General features: G+C 43.5%; 1 protein-coding gene across 14 annotated transcripts in view; it reads right to left on the bottom strand.

Moving 5' to 3' along the window:
- The window catches only part of SASH1 (SAM and SH3 domain containing 1), an 838,974-nt gene that overhangs the window by 27,513 nt on the left and 792,744 nt on the right, over window positions 1–18,717 (bottom strand). For 8 of the 14 annotated variants that reach the window (XM_043543094.1, XM_043543100.1, XM_043543099.1 and 5 more), the window contains 3 exons: window positions 10,192–11,027; window positions 4,896–4,970; window positions 1,897–2,040 (listed from right to left, as the gene is read on the bottom strand). In XM_043543094.1, coding sequence (XP_043399029.1) covers window positions 1,897–2,040; window positions 4,896–4,970; window positions 10,192–11,027 — 1,055 coding nt within the window. The remainder of the gene's footprint in view (window positions 1–1,896; window positions 2,041–4,895; window positions 4,971–10,191; window positions 11,028–18,717) is intronic. The other 6 variants (XM_043543097.1, XM_043543098.1, XM_043543105.1 and 3 more) reach the window with 1 other exon arrangement.

Raw genomic sequence — 18,717 nt, 5'->3', positions numbered from 1 at the left:
CAGCTAAACAGCCGTGTCTCTTTAGCTCAAGCTGTAACAGCTTATGCTTTTAGCTCTGGAGGTTACCTGGTGTGTTAGCCAAGACTTCGGCTGCCACATGAACAGAACAAACAACAATCCCTGCCCCAAAGAGTTTACAATCAAAAACGAAAGTTCCGGACAAGCAGCGTGGGCTTGAGCAAGGCAGCCGTGTGTGTGTGAAGTGATGGACGATAATCATTACAGGGATGACCAGTGAAGTAATTTTGTTCAGCAGCTTTGGTTCTACAGTTCCACCTGCCACCCTAAACCTTACCACTGCTTTCTTCTGGGGCACGTGTGGCCTAACACTCATCCCTTCTCTTTAATAAGATCAGGTAGCCCATTCTCAGGGAGTTCAAAAGGCACTAGGTGGGAAGACTGCAAGGCAGAGCTATTTCCTTCTAAAGTAAACCCATTCTCTAGTTCATTGGGATGACACACACAGCAACATGCTCTTCTCCAGCCTATAAAGCACAAGGGAGAGAGAGGGGGAAAAAACCCACCCCAAATCTCCCATTCTTGATGCTTTCTAATAAGTTTTCAAGAAAAATTATTACAAAATTGTTTTGGCTAGCTGCTAAAGTCCTCTCCAAAGACCGCAAGAATTAAATGAGAGTTATAGTTGGTCACACTATTCTGGTGCTGTAGGTCCACATTTACCAGGGCAGTTATAATTATGACTTGATAGATATCACTTGCATTAGCCTGGGATCAGTCTGCTTCAGTGAAGAGAAATATGGATCACTTCATTTGGGGGCAAAAATCCACAATGATCATTATTAATTTGAACTGTAATTGCACCTACAGGTCCCAGCCCCACTGTACTAGGCATTGCTCAAACATATACCAAAGAGAAGGTTCCTGCCCTGAGGAGTTGATAGTTCGAACCAGATCTTCAACATCAGAGCTGAGTACTGGTCAGCAAATGACAACAGAGAAAAATAACGGCTGGAAGTATGTAGCCAAGCTGTCCCAAGAGGTCTCACCAGAGGACTGCTGATAAATTAACACTATGATGGTATATTTGTTCCTGTCCACCAATAGCATGCTCCAGCTTTCTAACACTGCAAGGATATGCTAATTGGCTGCTGATTATTAAATGGCCACTAGAGGGTAATATTTATTAGAGAAAATGTTGCTTTCCCAGCTGTTTTGTAAGCAATTACTTACACATTACAGGTGGAAAGACTGATTTATCTTTTTTTAGTTCATTAGACGCTTTGACAATCCACCAAACCAAAGAACATGAAGTCTGCCAAAAGGGATTTTCTCGGAGAGAGATTTACTTTGGCCAGAGTAAATTCAAAGCACAGCTTTACAACTGCATACGCTGATGGTTGCTTTTAAGAATGAACTGTACAAATCTGTGATGAAGCAATGGTAGAAATAGATACAAGGTGTATCTATTTTCACAGGCTGCTGCAGAGGGAGCGGTAGGTTAGCTCTGCTTACAAGAGGGGAGTTGTATATGTTGAGTTTTATAGGGAGTTCAGTTAGGGTGTCAGCTGTATTTTAATTTTAGTTTTTTGAACTTGTATAAGGAGCCAGTGCTCTTTTTATCACTGTAGAAATCCAAAGAAATAATAAATAAAACGACAGAGGTGAAACTACAACACGTCAGTCATCTCCCTCTATTGAACAGTCACCTAGAAGGAGATCTGAGACTGAATTGTCATGATTAGGTTTCTATAAAAGACATTTCTATAAAAGTGAGGGGTTTAAGAAGAACACAGGACTTGCCATATCACACTAAGTCACACAGAAAAATTTCTTCCTGACCTCACTGGACTTTTGGGAGATACCTTGAAGCATGCGGATCAATAGCCCCGACAGTTTTTATCCTAGCAAGTATAGTCCATTATGAGCATTACATACCTGCTCTGACAGAGAGCTGCTATATTTTTTAGACATCCTTTTCTTCATGGTTTCTTTTACAGACTTCACCTTTTTGCCAAGAGATATACGGGAGGCAGAGGGTGATTTGATCACTTCTTTATAAATGAAGTCTCCTTCTTTGCCCTGCAAAATAAAATAGGGGGTTATGTCTATAAAATAAAATACAAGAGCAAATTCTTGCCACGCTGCCTGCCAGTTATATCTCACTCCAGCGCTCAGTGCAAAAAGGTATCCAGGGGGTGACACAAAGGTAGCACGGTGTTTGGTTCACTGCTCTCAGCTTCAGCATGGAATCCTTCTCTCTTTTGGCCTTGACAATAAACTCGGTGCATAAACCACTGTAGCATTCTCATCAACTCTTGCTGCTTCTCAGACCTGATTATAAGAACTGGTTTGCGGCCCTAGAGGTACTGCATGAAGTTATGTTGGGGATTCAGTAGAGGGCGTTCCTCCGCTTTGAGTTACCACTGAACATTCGAGCTGTTAGGCAACACTACCTTCTGATACAACATAAAATCGTAGTCCGATCTGTTCCTTGGTCAGTAAAGATCCCCTACCCTTTTTACACAAGAGTAGGCATTGCTAACCTTGTGATCCTAGCCAAATACTTGCTTGGATAACTGCATTCTGCCTGCCTGAATTCCCATTTTATTTTCAACTGGATAAGCTGCATTCTCTCTTCTAAACTGTTGTGTAGGTTTCCTATAGTTTAAACCAGTTGCTGCATCCACAACACGTGTTAAGTGGCTGCACTGATTGATTCTTACACAGACAGTTTACACAATCTGTAAAGCACAATATTTCTCCATATGGCTTCCAAAATACATATTATAATACAACTCTGTTAGAGAGGCACTCGTAGCACCTCCATAGCCAAGGCTGCATTGAGATTTGCACTGCAAGCAGGACAAAAACCCATTTCACACTTCAGTGGTTGAATTTAGTCTTCAGTATGGTGCAATAACCCTTCAGGAGGATAACTGAATTTTCCACAAGGATTATAATTTTGTTTTCAGAAAAAAGGTCATTATCATTACAAAAACCAAAGACAACATACATGCAAACCCGCAAACAAAGCTAGTTTAGGTAAAAAACCCTCTCCCTCCCTCTTCTAAAAATCATTGTGAAATCTGGCAGTCACCAACTCTATCTTCCTTTCTCTTTGCAAAGATAACCTAATTGCTAACTTTACTGCTTCTTTTCATCAAGTTAAAGATAACCTTTTGTCTTGTGAGTTCTGAAAAGACATTAAACTAATGCAGATAGAGACTTTCAGCAAATCCACTTGATCTGCATGCATTAGTCTCGTATACCATATCTTTCTCACTGCTGGTGGAAAGGGAAAGCATAACATCTAGATTTCATAGTTTCCCAGATCAAAAGGTAACCTGAACAAAACATCACAAACTGGTTTAAAGATACTAGCTAAAAGATATACATCATGTGCTTATAAACCACATGTAAGGAAGAAAATCACTGAGTACCGATTTCTCTAGTCCCAAGGAAACTAATCCCTCCTCATTATCAGACATGTTGGCAATAGGTTGTTTTATTATTTAGATTTGATCTAAACTACTTGATATAAAAGAATTGGCAGAGACCAAGGCTAAAATAGTAAAAGTTGTTCTTGAGGGGGGAAAATGGTACAGTGAGCTGATCAATATTTATAATATAGTTCTTTTTGGTTGCAGACTTCACAACAGCAACTTTTGGATCGAAGTAATACATTTGAGGGTTTATTTTTTAATACCAAATATAGCATTAAGAGGCTGGGGGGAGGACTGCCAACTTCAGAACAGGCACTTCTATAGTGACTTCCATCCAGATATCTCAAAACCTTTCACAGACACCAATGAGTGAAGGCCTAAAACATTTCTGTATGCATTTTATAGATGAAGCACTGAACCCAGATTAAATAATTTGGGGGCCCTGTGACTATGAAAATTGGGCCCCCACCTCACATGGACCCCAGAATGCCCCTCTTCCCTACCCCACTCAGACTCCTGAATGCCCCTTCCACCCCACCCACCCCCCAAATGCCCCCACACCACATATACCCCAACACCACTCTACCAGCCCCACTTTTCATGACAGCCATCACACACACATCCCACTCACTGTGACCCCAACCCCTCAGCCCCATTTATAGCAGTCCCCACCATCTCCGCCCCCAACCTCACAACCCCTCCAACATTCCCAGCTTTCCCCCAGCCCTCACCCCACAGTCCACCAAGAACTCTCACCCAGCCTCTCACTCACTGCCCCAGGACCTTCCTGGTCATTCACAGATGCCCCTCCAGCGGAATGCTCTGCTCCCATCTCAGGCTCGGGTGGCTCCTCCCAATTCCAGCTACCCTGCAATTCTCAGGTTTGGTCCGGCCACCCCTCATGGAGGGTAGCTAGGCAAAATTGGAGGAAGTGGCATTGAGAACTGCCTCGCTGGGTCGCCGCACCACTCAGTTTTATTTTGGTTCTTTTTCCAGTGGTTAGGGCTCCCTGCCCCCCGCCAAGATGGGGCCCTGTGCAAATGCACTGAAGGCACATTGGTTAATCCAGAGTGGTCACTGTCGTCATCTTCTTCTTATGTTCTGGTCACAAATTAGATATTTTTGCATCTGTGGTGAAGCACAGATATCACTTGACTTGCCTGAGGTGATGCAGCAAGTCAATGACTTAGCTAGGAATAGAACAGAGATCTGACCCCTAGTCCTGTGCTGTAACCACCTGATCATACTTCTTCTCTGATACAGTATATAAACAAACACACACACAGTATATGGTTGTCACAAAGCTGAGAAACCAGTGCAGTTGGTGGTTAAAAATAATTGTGCTCTCTGGGCTGCTTACTTGGATCCCCAAACTGCTATTATAGAACTACACTGAAGACTACATTGAACTCCACCAAGAAGCATTTCATAGTACCACACATGAGGAGCCTCCTGCTATTTCAGACCCAGCCCTTCCTACCTCCTACTCACCATTTGGTCAGAGTTGTTGTTTCCAATGTGCAGGGAACGATTTGTCAAGTCAAATCCTCCAAAGCTACAGGTTCTCTGTGGAAAGGACAGGATTAGTACAGAAACAATCACATTACAAACAATTAACTCACTCAAGCATCTTCTCCCATTTGGAGAACATCACTGAAAACACAAATGTATGCAGAAGATGGAAATGGAAAAAAGGATGAGAAACTGAGAAAACTGTCCACTCATTTTATGCAGTAAGCCTTTCAATTTTCTGGCAACCTGATTCCAGCCTCCTCCCCTATACTAGTCCAAAGTAGTATCCCTATAGTCAGGGGCCCCAATCCTGTGAGGTGTTGAGTGAGCACCTCCTGGGAGTAGCTGAACACCTTCAACTTCCACTGAAATCAATGGATGAGCTAAGCACCGTGCATAATCAGGCCCTGGGGGTGGGAGCATAACCCCAGTCCAGCTGTCAAAAAGGGATATGCCACCAGAGGTTTTATTCTTCCAAAGCAATGACTCCAGTTTAGGCATCTCTCACCCCTGCTTAGTGGTACAAAGCAGCTTTTATCACCCGCTGGGAGAGAAAGTAGGTCATATTTACAATGGCACGATTAGCCCAGAGGAGTGACTCACTCACTGCTCCTCAGACCTGGCCAAAAACTCTGATACTGTAGATAATAATCTCCCTGCCTAAAAGCATCAGCACTATGACACCGGTTCCCTCCCAAAAGCACAAAGCCACAGCGTGACCAATCACACTAAGTAAAGCCACACGTCCACAGCAAGAAACAACATGTTCAGCTCTGGCTGATGGACCTGTTCTAAAGCTCTTGTATCAGCTGGAAGAGGACTGGCCCCTTTGAACTCAGTGGGAATACAACTACTGCCTTTCAAAACAAGAAGGTAAAACTGTTAAAACTTTTTCCCCCCTCAAAAATTGGGCCACAGTACTGTACTGCAGTGACCTTGCTCTGTTCCAATGACTGTGTTTAGATTCTTTTCACTGACAGTAACCACATGGGACATCCCAGGGAAATAAGGATGCAGCAATTAGTATTTATTTGTATCAATGGTAAGATTCGGTAGCTGATTTACAGACAGGTAGTTCTCTGTTTTAAATGATCTCTTTATAGTTAGACAAAGCGATGGGGAAATGCCTGAAGAACATTGCTGTGCTTTTTTTACATCCTGATCCAACACATAATGAAGTCAATTGAGAGATTTCTAGTGACATCAATGGCATTAGATCAGGTTCTTAGTTCTTCAGATTTGCCTAACAAACAACCAGAAGCTGTTGAAAGGCCTGAAGGTAGGTAACACCTATCAGCTGACAGCTACTCAACAAAAAGCCTGGAGACTGTGATTTGCAGGAAGACGACCCAAAAATTACAGCCCCCAATGGACAATTTGATTAATTGGTCCTATTAGAACAAACCTTTGTTCTACCTTATTCGTTTCTAATCAGGTGGGGTGGGACAAAGCAGAACAACAAATATGGGGATGAAGAAAGTTGCATGACCTCGAACCTGTCAAAGTTGGCTATGGATAAAGCAGCGGGTGTCTCTTGAAAGCTATCAGCTTTCTCTCCCTGCACATTCAGTGGCACTTAAAGAAGCTGGCCACAGGAGCAGGGCAACAGGCTCAGACATAAGCCCAAAGGGCCAAGCCTTTGCTCCTCTGCTCCCATGGCACTCAGATGCAAGAACATGTGAGATCCAGCTTCATGGAACCACCTTCAATGAACACTCCTACTCCAAGCAGCCCACAGCTTTCTGCTGAGTTGGGAGGAGGAAGAGGGAACTGCAAACAAGAGAGCAACATCTAGAACACACAAGAGAAAAACAAAGAGAAGAGAAAAGATGAGCAGAAAAAAAGGCGTGAGAGCAGAAAGACTATGGACAGGAAAAGAGATGACAGCAACTGTACTGAGGCATGGTGGGAGGCCACCTAGGGAGGGGTGTGTGTGTGCGTGCATGTGTTCACTGGGTTAAGGGCATCCCTCTGTCACAAGGGGGATACTAGCAGAAAAAGTTTGAGAACAAATGACTTAATCACACTGGTCAAGGCGAGCTCACAACCTAGCTGTGAGAACGGTTTTCAAGCACTGTTTATAAAAAGTCATACGCTAGCCACACCAGCAAACACCACCATTAAGATCTATGTTTCATACACAGCACTTTTTAACCCAGGGGTTGGCAAACTATGGCCCATGAGCCATTTTAAGCCGGCCCGCAAGCTCCTGCTGGGGAGCGGGGTCTGGGACTTGCGCTGCTCCAGAGCTCCAGCTGGGGCGCCGGGTTGGGGCTGCACCACGTGGCTCAGCCCTGCTGCGGTGCTCCAGCCAGGGCACCGGGTCACCGCAGCATGGCCCCACTCTGGGGCGCAGGGTCGGGGGCCACTCCACATGTAGGAGCCGGAGAAGGGACATGCCACTGCTTCGGGAGCTTCTTGAGGTAAGCGTCGTTCAAAGCCTGCACACTTGGAGCCTCTCCCCACACCCCAACCCTCTGCCCCAGCCCTGATCCCCCTCCCGGCCTCCGAACCCCTCGGTCCCAGCCCAGAGCATCCTCCTACACCCCAAACTCCTAATTGCCAACCCCACCCCAGAGCCCGCCCCCCCAACCAGAGCCCACCCCCAATTTTGTGAGCATTCATTGTCTGCCACACAATTTCTATTCCCCGATGTGGCCCTCAGGCCAAAAACTTTGCCCTGCCTGTTTTATCCACATAACTGGGACCTTCTGTGCCAAGCAAATTCTAATTAATCCCACCTTGCTCAGATAACCTAACACTGAAGAGAGGACAGTGGAACGGAACTTAAGGAATTGTTCTCAGCCAATGGCTTTTAAGCTAGCCAGAGTAGTTCTTGTACCAGTCTTCTCTGAGAAGAAAGTCCTTGTAAATCTGTAACCTTTACCTTGCCCTTTCATGTCACTTTGATCATTTCTGGTAATACTGTACCAAACAAAAAGTCTGTGGATGAAGAGAGGGATATTCAATGGAATGGTCATGCAATCAAAAAATCCCAACATATTAGGATACTGGGAGGAAAGAAAAACTGATGTGATTCAAAAATTTCAAGCATGCCCAGATCACCGAAACAAATATAAATGACAAAAACAAATGGCAAGACTAGACTGTGACCACTTCCACTGAATACAAAGGCATTACAATTACCCTGAGGTTGCAGCAAGCGTTACAATTTTAGGAAGAAGGACTGGAGGTGCTTGAAGGTCATGAGACTCTTATCAGGTTTCTGCTGTTTTAAAAAGAAGTTTCTTTCAAGCTAATTGATTAGAAAGTCCACTCCGAAAAGAAAAGAGAAAAAGGGGAAAGGGGAAAGGGGAAAGGGGAAAGGGGAAGTGCTCTCCTTTTCTTCTCTAATTTTATCTTTGTGAACAAGCTAATGAGTTCCATAATGAGACTTCAAAAGTGAGACTACTCACATGTTTTTAAATGATTAAACAGCTTCCTCTTGGGGATGGCATCTGTATTTACAAGAAGAGAACATCAAAGGGCATTTCTAATGCATAATTGTGGTATTTTAGAAGACATGAAGAACTAGTGGATCTTGTCAGTCTGCATATGCCCCACAAGTATTCAACCTGCAGAGGGGTGTTTCAGGTACAATCAATTGAAATGTCATTACATAAAAGAATATTGTTCAAGAACACTATTTCTGGAAGTAACATGACACTACCAGTGATGAGTCAGCTAGTCCCAGCTATATTGGAATTGGAAAAGGTTCAGAAAAGGGCAACAAAAACGATTAGGGGTATAGAACGGCTTCCGTATGAGGAGAGATTAATAAGACTGGGACTTTTCAGCTTTGAAAAGAGGCCACTGAGGGGGGATATGACAGAGGTCTATAAAATCATGAGTGGTGTAGAGAAAGTAAATAAGGAAGTGTTACTTACTCCTTCTCATAATACAAGAACAAGGGACCACCAAATGAAATTAATAGGTAGCAGGTTTAAAACAAACACAGGAAATTATTTTTTCACGCAACGCGCTGTCAACCTCTGGAACTCCTTACCAGAGGGTGTTATGAAGGCCAATACTATAATGGGGTTCAAACGGGAGCTAGGTAGATTCAGGGAAGATAGGTCCATCAGTGGCTGTTAGCCAGGATGGGCAGGAATGGTGTCCCTAGCCTCTGTTTGCCAGAAGCTGGGATTGGGTGACAGGGCATGGATCACTTAATGATAACTTGTCTGTTCATTCCCTTTGGGGCACCTGCCACTGGCCACTGTCAGAGGACAGGATACTGGGCTTGATGGACCTTTGGTGTGACCCAGTATGGCTGTCCTTATGTAGGCTACACAGAAGCACTAGTGGAATAGCCAGGAGAAACTGTTAATTGTACTGGGTCAAAATAAAGTATTACCACAGTGGCCATCAACCAAATACAAGTGTATGCCTGCTGGGTGTGGTGCTCTTTTCCCCTCTGGTGGTACTCGACCATCTTGAGATTAATGAGTCTGCTACAGTCTTAGCTAAAAGCCATGTGGCTTTTAACTCATCCTGTTAAAAGCATACACTTCTCTGCTGGCTACCCTTCCCTGTATCCCAACTTCCCAGGTCTCACCTCCATCACATGCTAGGGAGCAGGAGCTGCAGTCAGGGGCAGTGCAGAAGTGACCCAGAGAGATTCTCTGCTGGAGAGAGAAGTTGGGGAGGAAAGAAGGCATGTAGATAACAAAGCCCTCTACCTCTCGAGTGCTGGACATGTGGGGAGGGAGGCTACAGAGCGGGAGTGCACTATGTTAGCAATTGAGAGGAAAACTGAGGGGGAAGAGCTGGGCTGAGAGTAGGATGGATAACAGAAGGAAGCAGAAGGAGAGAAGCAGAATTTACTCAGTCTTCCATCCATCTGAAGGATTTAGGTACCCTACAATATTTCCTTTTAAAGAATGCTGAACTAATTTATGAAACAGCAGAAAACTTTTTTCACATTGCTTCTCTTTTCACCAAAATCTCAATTTCTGAATTAGAAGAGTTTAAAAGAAGCTTTTAGTGGTAAATTTTGCTCTTTCCCATTGAGTCACTCCATGCACATGGGAACCGCAGACTTGATAATGCTCTTCTCTTTATACACTGAAAGGGATTATACCAATTTCTTCACTGGGGACTAGAACGGCCCCTGTCCTCACAGCTCATTTTTGCATTTAACAACTTCTGTTGGCAAATGAGAGGGGGAAAACACTGTACTAACGTTTACAGGTTGGGATAGAAAGCAGAAACAATGCTGACTGCAACCTCACAGGAACTGGAAGGCCACCTTCATGACAGCTCTTTGACTCACAGACTTTTGGTGGATTCTCAAGAGAACCCTTTTAGTACAACGGTCCACTGTGGCAGCCCACTTCCGTTTGGCCTCCTCATCCTCATCCAGCAGGCATCTCCTCAGGTCCTGCTTGTCAGCCTTGCTCAGGGTCCTGTCAGTGACGGGACGCACCAGCTGTGATAGGTTGAGGTGACTATACAGGCTTCTCTCCACCACGTAGGTGATATTGAACTCACTGACAGAGGTGCGCCCTCGAAGCCTTCTGTTTGGGAAGCCACAACCTCCTCCCCCTTTGGCTTTGTGCCGGAGCAGTTGTAGGTCACAAGTTGCAGGGGATGTGCCTTTCCTGACAGGACGCTGGCAGAGAAAAGCTCTGGAACAGGAATAGTTAGTATCCATTTTCTTCAATCGGATCTGCTTCCTGACACTCTGAACCTCCTCCAGGGACACCAGGAGATGGTGCTTGTGCCTGGTGCTGTCATAAAAGCAAATACTTTCAGTACTTACCCCATGGCTCAGGGAGCCAAGGCCCTTCTTCATCTCCCCCTCTGTCAAAGAGCGGCAAACCTTCTGGGTCTTCTCCTCTTCTGGGTAAGAAAAAAATGTCCCCAGCTTCTTGGGGGGCTTAATAAGTCCACGGCTATCAGTTTTGCTGAGGGTCTTAACCAGCTTCCTATTAGCACCCCAAGTATCTAGGCTGCTGGATGAAGGAGAAGTGGTGAGTGAGTCTGAATCATCCTCAGGCTGCTTTTCAGAAGAGCCATCTAAGTAGAATTGCTTCTTGTGAACTCCTGAGTAAAGTGCCGATCTGTCATCCAGTACAGGAGAGCTGTCAAGTGAGTGCTCGTCCACACCTATAGGGGACAAAAGCAGCAAAACATACATCATCTTTCACACTTATCGTCTAATTTACTCATACACTAATGAGTCTTCCCCTGGAGGCTGTGCTCTGGCCAATCATTTCATTAAATTAAGACAACAACAACAAAATACAGATACTTAAAATGGAGAAAATGTTCCTGACTACTGTGATGCACAGTAGCCCATAACGTTTTTGTTGGTGGACAGACTTGCAGCAAGTTCTCCCACTTCCATAAGCAAAGCAAGAATTCTGGGATAACTTAATTAAGAAGTAGCCTTAAAGAATATTTTAAAAAGACATTATCAAGACCTTTTCAGCATTTTAAACATCATTCTCCCCTTCCAAGTGATGTCAGTAATGAAGCTTTAAAAAGTTGAAATCAAGATGCTTCTTCCCAGAACGTATTTTTTCATCAATCACTGCACACACTGTTTTATGCTATTAATTAGAAATAATAATAGTAATAAAACTACTTTGCACTTATACAGTGCTTTTTCATTCACAAACCTCACAGAGCTATAATGAAGGAGCAGAAAGTATTTTCTTTCGCTTATAGATGAGAGAGATGAAGAACAGAGTAGTTAAGTGGCTCGTCCAAGCAAGTCAGTTGCAGAGATGAGACCAGAACCCAGGTGTCCTATCACATCACTTATATGCCAGACTATGCTCCTCCTGTTGGTTTTTTATTGTCACTCTGGTGCTGAGATGTTGGCAATGGGCCAAATTCTGCTGTTCTTAATTGAGCAACATTCCCATTGAATTCTAAAAAGTCTGCTCAGTTGAGGACTGCAGATTTTGATGCATTGATATTTACGTATTTATTTAAAGAAAACAAGGGCACTGAAGGACTGAGTGTGGAGGGAATCTTATCAGAAGTTACATGTATTTTGTAAACACAGTGAAATCACAGGAGTTTTCCCCACTTCTTTCTTGCAAAACACACTGCAGAAAAGTGTGAAAAGAAATGTGTACACCCACAGGGGCTCCCATACCATTCTGCTGGGTCCTAGAGCTCAGCTACCAGCAATGCAATGAAATCGTTATGGGCAAGAAATGCATTCAAGATACTCAAGAGCAAACACCACACCAAACATCCCCACTTGGTTTCAGATTTCCAATCGCCAGTTCTGCTACAAGCCAACAGTATTTCCCTCTGTAAGGTATGGAGCTGAGCCCAAGGATCATATTGAAAGGCTACAGCTTCCTGGGGGTGGCACCGAGTTCTATTTACATTATGTTTACTTAACGCATTTGTGAGAGAAAGGAAGTAGGTCAAATTGTGGGTGTACCAACCTCAGCATCCCTTTAAAAATATGCTTTTCAGCCGCTCTCCATATTTTAGGTGGAAAAAATGATTTTTCAAACTGAAATATTATTTTAAAATAATGGCTAGAACAAAGATACAAGAACAGGACCTGGGCTGCTTTTGGGATTAGTGGAGGCAAATAATACACTTAAAACATAATTCCTTTTTACGTGTAAGGGTTTAGAAAACATTTTCTTCAGATTTTTCTACTGAGCATCTTTTAAGCCAGATGATGAGTTAGGGAAAAATGCCAAAAAATATCACGCACATACATGACAGTTCTGCCCAATATATTAGCTAGGGCATGTACATAGGCAATTCACACATCTGTATGTGTTCCCAAGTGCTCACAGAGCTGTCTTGTACAGATTGAATTAATTTTTAGTGAGTTGTGAAACTTTCTTTTTAAAAGAAAACTGAAGTTTTATCCATCCCCACTATAACTCAAGTGGCTTCCACAGTGTTACAGCCGGGATGAATTTGGACCACTGACTTCAATTATGGTGTTGGTAAACTATCCTAATAATAGTGAATAAATTCCAACATGCAAACAACATTGCAGGTCTAGCCTCAGCCTAAACAAGGATGTAAATTCAGAGTTGAGACTTCCTATTTCATCTTCTGTTCATTCTGTCGGCAAGAGACATCTGCTGCACACACATTAGTTGAAACCTCCGCCTCTCTTCTGTGAAGGTACAGCCAGCTAAATAAAGGAATGGTTGTGTGCCAGATTTGACACCCTTTAACTCTGCACTTTCTGGATCTGATTAAGACTCTTAACATCACTTGCACTGAACTGTTCAGTGGTTCAATTACTTTTCCTTTTCCCAGTGTAACAGAATAATAGTTCGCATGAGAGTGAATAAGTGTTGACAAATTACACTGGCCTATTGAGAAAATATGTATTTAAACAAGTTGCAAAATATGCATTGTGTGTCATAGGCCACAACAGATGTTGTACGGAGTCAGTCCATAGTACAGAGCAGGGGTGGCCAAACTTACTGACCCACTGAGCCACATATGAAAATCTTCAGAAGTCTGAGAGCCAGGGCACACCTGACGGGAGTTGGGGCTTCAGCCCCCCGTAAGAACATAAGAATGGCCACACTGGGTCAGACCAAAGGTCCATCCAGCCCAGTATCCTGTCTGCCGACAGTGGCCAATGCCAGGTGCCCCAGAGGGAGTGAACCTAACAGGTAATGATCAAGTGATCTCTCTCTGGCCATCCATCTCCACCTTCTGACAAACAGAGGCTAGGGACACCATTCCTTACCTACCCTGGCTCATAGCCATTAGTGGACTTAGCCTCCATAAATGTATCCAGTTCTCTTCTAAATCCTGTTATAGTCCTAGACTTCACAACCTCCTCAGGCAAGGAGTTCCACAGGTTGACTGTGCGCTGAGTGAAGAACTTCCTTTTATTTGTTTTAAACCTGCTGCCCATTAATTTAATTTGATGGCTCCTAGTTCTCATATTATGGGAACAAGTAAATAACTTTTCCTTATTCACTTTTTCCACACCACTCATGATTTTATATCCCTCTATCATATCCCCCCTTAGTCTCCTCTCTTCCAAGCTGAAAAGTCCTAGCCTCTTCAATCTCTCCTCATATGGGACCCGTTCCAAACTCCTAATCATTTTAGTTTCCCTTCTCTGAACTTTTTCTAATGCCAGTATATCTTTTCTGAGATGAGGAGAACACATCTGTACGTAGTATTCAAGATGTGGGCGTACCATGGATTTATGTAAGGGCAATAAGATATTCTCCATCTTATTCTCTATCCCTTTTTAATGATTCCTAACATCCCATTTGCTTTTTTGACTGCCGCTGCACACTGCATGGACATCTTCAGAGAACTATCCGTGATGACTCCAAGATCTCTTTCCTGATTAGTTGTAGCTAAATTAGTCCCCATCATACTGTATATATAGTTGGGGTTATTTTTTCTAGTGTGCATTACTTTACATTCATCCACATTAAATTTCATTTGCCATTTTGTTGCCCAATCATTGAGTTTTGTGAGATCTTTTTGAAGTTCTTCACGGTCTGCTTTGGTCTTAACTATCTTGAGCAGTTTAGTATCGTCTGCAAACTTTGCCACCTCACTGTTTACCCCTTTCTCCAGATCATTTATGAATAAGTTGAATAGGATTGGTCCTAGGACTGACCCTTGGGGAACACCACTAGTTATCCCTCTCCATTCTGAAAATTTACCATTTATTCCTACGCTTTGTTCCCTGTCTCAGTTCTCATGAAAGGATCTTCCCTCTTATCCCATGACAACTTAATTTACGTAAGAGCCTTTGGTGAGGGACCTTGTCAAAGGCTTTCTGGAAACCTAAGTACACTATGTCCACTGGATCCCCCTTGTCCACACGTTTGCTGACCTCTTCAAAAGAACGCTAATAGATTAGTAAGACATGATTTCCGTTTACAGAAACCATGTCCAGGGGGCCTCACTGGTTGTTTAGCAGGCTTTCTGCTTCTGATGTAAAATTAAAAAATATTTTGTTATTACCTTTTGAGTTTTTGGCTAGCTGTTCTCCAAACTCCTTTCTGGCTTTTCTTATTACATTTTTACAAGTAATTTGTCAGTGTTTATGTTCCTTTCTATTTATCTCACTAGGATATGACTTCCACTTTTAAAAAGATGCCTTTTTATCTCTCACTACTTCTTTTACATGATTGTTAAGCCACGGTGGCTCTTTTTTAGTTCTTTTACTGTGTTTTTTATTTTGGGCCTCTATTATGGTGTCTTTGAAAAGCGTTCATGCAGCTTGCAGGGATTTCACTCTAGTGACTCACTGTACATTTTAATTTCTGTTTAACCAACCTCCTCATTTTTGCATAGTTCCCCTTTCTGAAATTAAATGCCAGTGTTGGGCTGCTGAGGTGTTCTTCCCACCACAGGAATGTTAAATGTTATTATATTATGGTCACTATTTCCAAGCGGTCCTGTTATAGTTACTTCTTGGACCAGATCCTGTGCTCCACTCAGGACTAAATCAAGAATTGCCTCTCCCCTTGTAGGTTCCTGTACCAGCTGCTTGAAGAAGCAGTCATTTAAAGTATCGAGAAATTTTGTCTCTGCATTTCGTCCTGAGATGACATGTACCCAGTCAATATGGGGATAATTGAAATCCCCCACTACTATTGAGTTTTTTATTTTGATAGCCTCTCTAATCCCCTTTAGCATTTCATCATCATTATCACTGTCCTGGTCAGGTGGTCAATAATAGATCCCTACTGTTACATTCTTATTGGCGCACGGAATTACTATCCATAGAGATTCTACAGAACATGTGGATTCATTTAAGATTTTTCTTCATTTGATTCTACATTTTCTTTCACATACAGTGCCATTCCCCTCCTCCCCCTGCAGGACCTGTTCTGTCCTTCCAATATATTTTGTACCCTGGAGTGATTGTGTCCCATTGACAGTTCTCACTCCACCAGGTTTCTGTGATGCCTATTATATCAATATCCTCCTGCCGGGGCCTGGGTTTCAGCCCCACTCCTGCTGAAGCCCCAAGCCCTGGCAGGCATGCCACGTGGGGCTGAAGCCTTGAGACCCCCCCTACCTGCTGGGCAGAAGTCCCTACCCCACCATCTCTGCTGTAAGGCAGAGGACCCGAGCTCCCCCCAACTTCAGTCTGGTAGGTGGAGAATGGGGGAGTAAGGGTTGGGGGGAGCTCTGCGAGCTGCACTTTAACTATAAAAGAGCTGCATGTAGCTCACGAGCCATGGTTTGGCCATGCCTGGTACAGAGCCTTAATGACACTAACATATATGATTTTTAAAAATGCTATGGAGAAAAAGGTAGCAGAGAATTAGCAAGCATCAGTGACTCAGCCACTAAAAAAAATTAAGATAAAATACCGATAGATTCAGTCAGCATCAAATTCCATTGTCCAGTAAATCTACATTTAACAGGATGAAAGAATCCGTGTGAAAAGCATGAGAAGCTGCATCTGGAAATGCAGTGAATGCCTCTCTTTTCTTTAGAAACAAGAGAAACGGGTGGGGAATTTTGGCAAAATTACCTGTGGCGAGTTCCCTGACGTGGGCATAAATAAAACTTCCCATAGAAATTCCCTAAGAACATAAGATTGGCCATCCTGGGTCAGACCAGTGGTCCAACTAGCCCAGTATCCTGTCTTCTGACAGCAGCCAGTGCCAAATGATTCAGAGGGAATGAACAGAACAGGATAATTTTGAGTGATCCATCCCCTCCATCCAGTCACACAGCATCTGGCAGTTGGAGGTTTAGCGATTGTGTCCTTGACCATCTTGTTTAACAGACATTGATGGACCTATCCTCCATGAAGATACCTAATTCTTTTTTGGGCCCAGTTATGCTTTTGGCCTTCGCAATATCCCATGGGAATGAGTTCCAAGAAGTACTTCCTTTTGTTTGTTTTAAACCATCTGTCTATTCATTATGTTAGGCAACCCCTAGCTCTTGTGTTACGTGAAGGAATAAGTAACACTTCCTTATTCACTTTCTTCACATCAGTTAAGATTTGATAGACCTCTATCATATCTCCCCCTTACTCATCTCTTTTCTAATAGCTGAACAATCCTAGTCGTCTTAATCTCTTCATATGAAAACTGTTCCATACCCCTAATCCTTTTTGTTGCCTCTCTCTGCACCTTTTCCAGTTCAAATATATCTTTTCTGAGATGGGGCAAACAGAACTACATGCAATAGTCAAGGTGTGAGTGTACCATGGATTTCTATAGTGCCATGATATTTTCTGTTTTATTATCTATCTCTTTCCTAAAGGTTGGCTAATGTTCAATTAGCTTTTTTGATTGCTTCCACACATTGAGTGGATGTTTTCAGAGAACTATCCATAATGACGCCAAGATCTCTTTCTTGAGTGGTAACAGCTAATTTAGACCCCACCATTTTGTATATACAGCTGAGATTTTTTCCAGTGTGCATTACTTTACACTTATCAACACTGAATTTCATCTGCCATTTTGTCACGCAGTTTAGTGAGACTCCTTTGAAACTCTTCACAGTCAGCTTTGGACTTATGAGTAATTCTGCACAGTCTGTAAATTTTGCCACCTCACTATTCACCCCCTTTTCCAGATCACTTATGAATATGTTGAGCAGTACAGGATCCCAGTACAGATCCTGTGGTAACTGAGTCTACTTATACACTTTAATGAGCAGTGGCACATGAGTCCGCAAACAGAGGCATTTGAGTGGGAGTCCTGTTGGAGGAGAAAGGAGGCGGCAAGACCCTGATCCTTAGTGGCAGTCAGTGAGTTTTTGTGGGTGATGTGTGCTTTTTCTGTTCAGTTTGCAGAGGCTGTTAGGGGCAGTATGATCTGAGAGAAGCAGAGCCCTGATTAGGGAATGGGGCTTCTCTGATTAGGGGGCCTATAAAAGACAGCCAAGCAGCCAGCCAGCGGCACAGGAGACAGCAAACTGAGCTGTAAACAGGGGACTATGAGTGGGAGTTTGTAAAGGGAGTGGTGTGTCTGGTGTTCTGGTATTGTTTGGGTTTTTGGTTTTGTTTGTTTGTTTTTCTTTTTCCTTGACAGGACTTGAGGTGGGAAGGCTATGACAGACACAGAGGCAGCAGTGGGAGTGAACCAAGCAATGGAAGAGACAATGAAGATGACCAGATGCAGAAGCTGCAGGATGTACACTATCCTAGAGCGGGTACTTGAAAAGAGTTTCGTTTGTATGAAGTGCTGCTTGATAGAGCAGATGGAAGAGAAGATCCGAGGTCTGGAGATGCAGGTGGAAACTATGGTTGAGTTTCGAAGGGGATTCGAGCAGATGACGGAGGGAAGGCAAGAGGAGGCTGAACGGAAAAGTCTAGACAGCTGCAAACTGGACTAAAGAACTCTGAGGGGAGACCGCTGGGTGAGGAAAGTGGCCAGTGGAAGCATGTGACTACAAGAACCAGGCAGAGGAAAAATGACAGGCTAGTGAGGAATAAATAGAGCCCAGGAACAGATTTGCTGAGTTGGACAATGTAAAAGGCGAACAGCAGGCCGTAACTGAAAGAGGGAGGGCAAGGAAGAAGAGAAGAACGGCCAGTCCTATGGGAAGAGTCAGTCAGTGGAGCTACCCGAAGTTCAGAGCCCCAAGAGAATACAGGTTGACTTGTAGAAGATTGTAAGGGAGAATAAAAGACAAGAGGACTTGCAGCCAGAAAGAACAGGAGAAAGGCTGGAGAATATCACCATCACAAGGAAAGAGAGGTCTATGTGATTGGTAACTCTCTACTAAGAAGAACAGACAGGCCTGTCACCAGAGCTGATCGGGAAAACGAAGGGTGTGCTGTCTGCCAGGAACTAAGATACGGGACGTGGACCTGAGGCCGAAGAGGATCCTAATGGGAGCTGGA

The sequence above is a fragment of the Chelonia mydas genome, chromosome 3 (assembly GCF_015237465.2).
Source record: "Chelonia mydas isolate rCheMyd1 chromosome 3, rCheMyd1.pri.v2, whole genome shotgun sequence".
NCBI classification, from domain to species: Eukaryota; Metazoa; Chordata; order Testudines; family Cheloniidae; genus Chelonia; species Chelonia mydas.
Note: the sequence above shows the minus strand (reverse complement) of the source record. Positions and strands in the feature narration are given on the sequence as shown.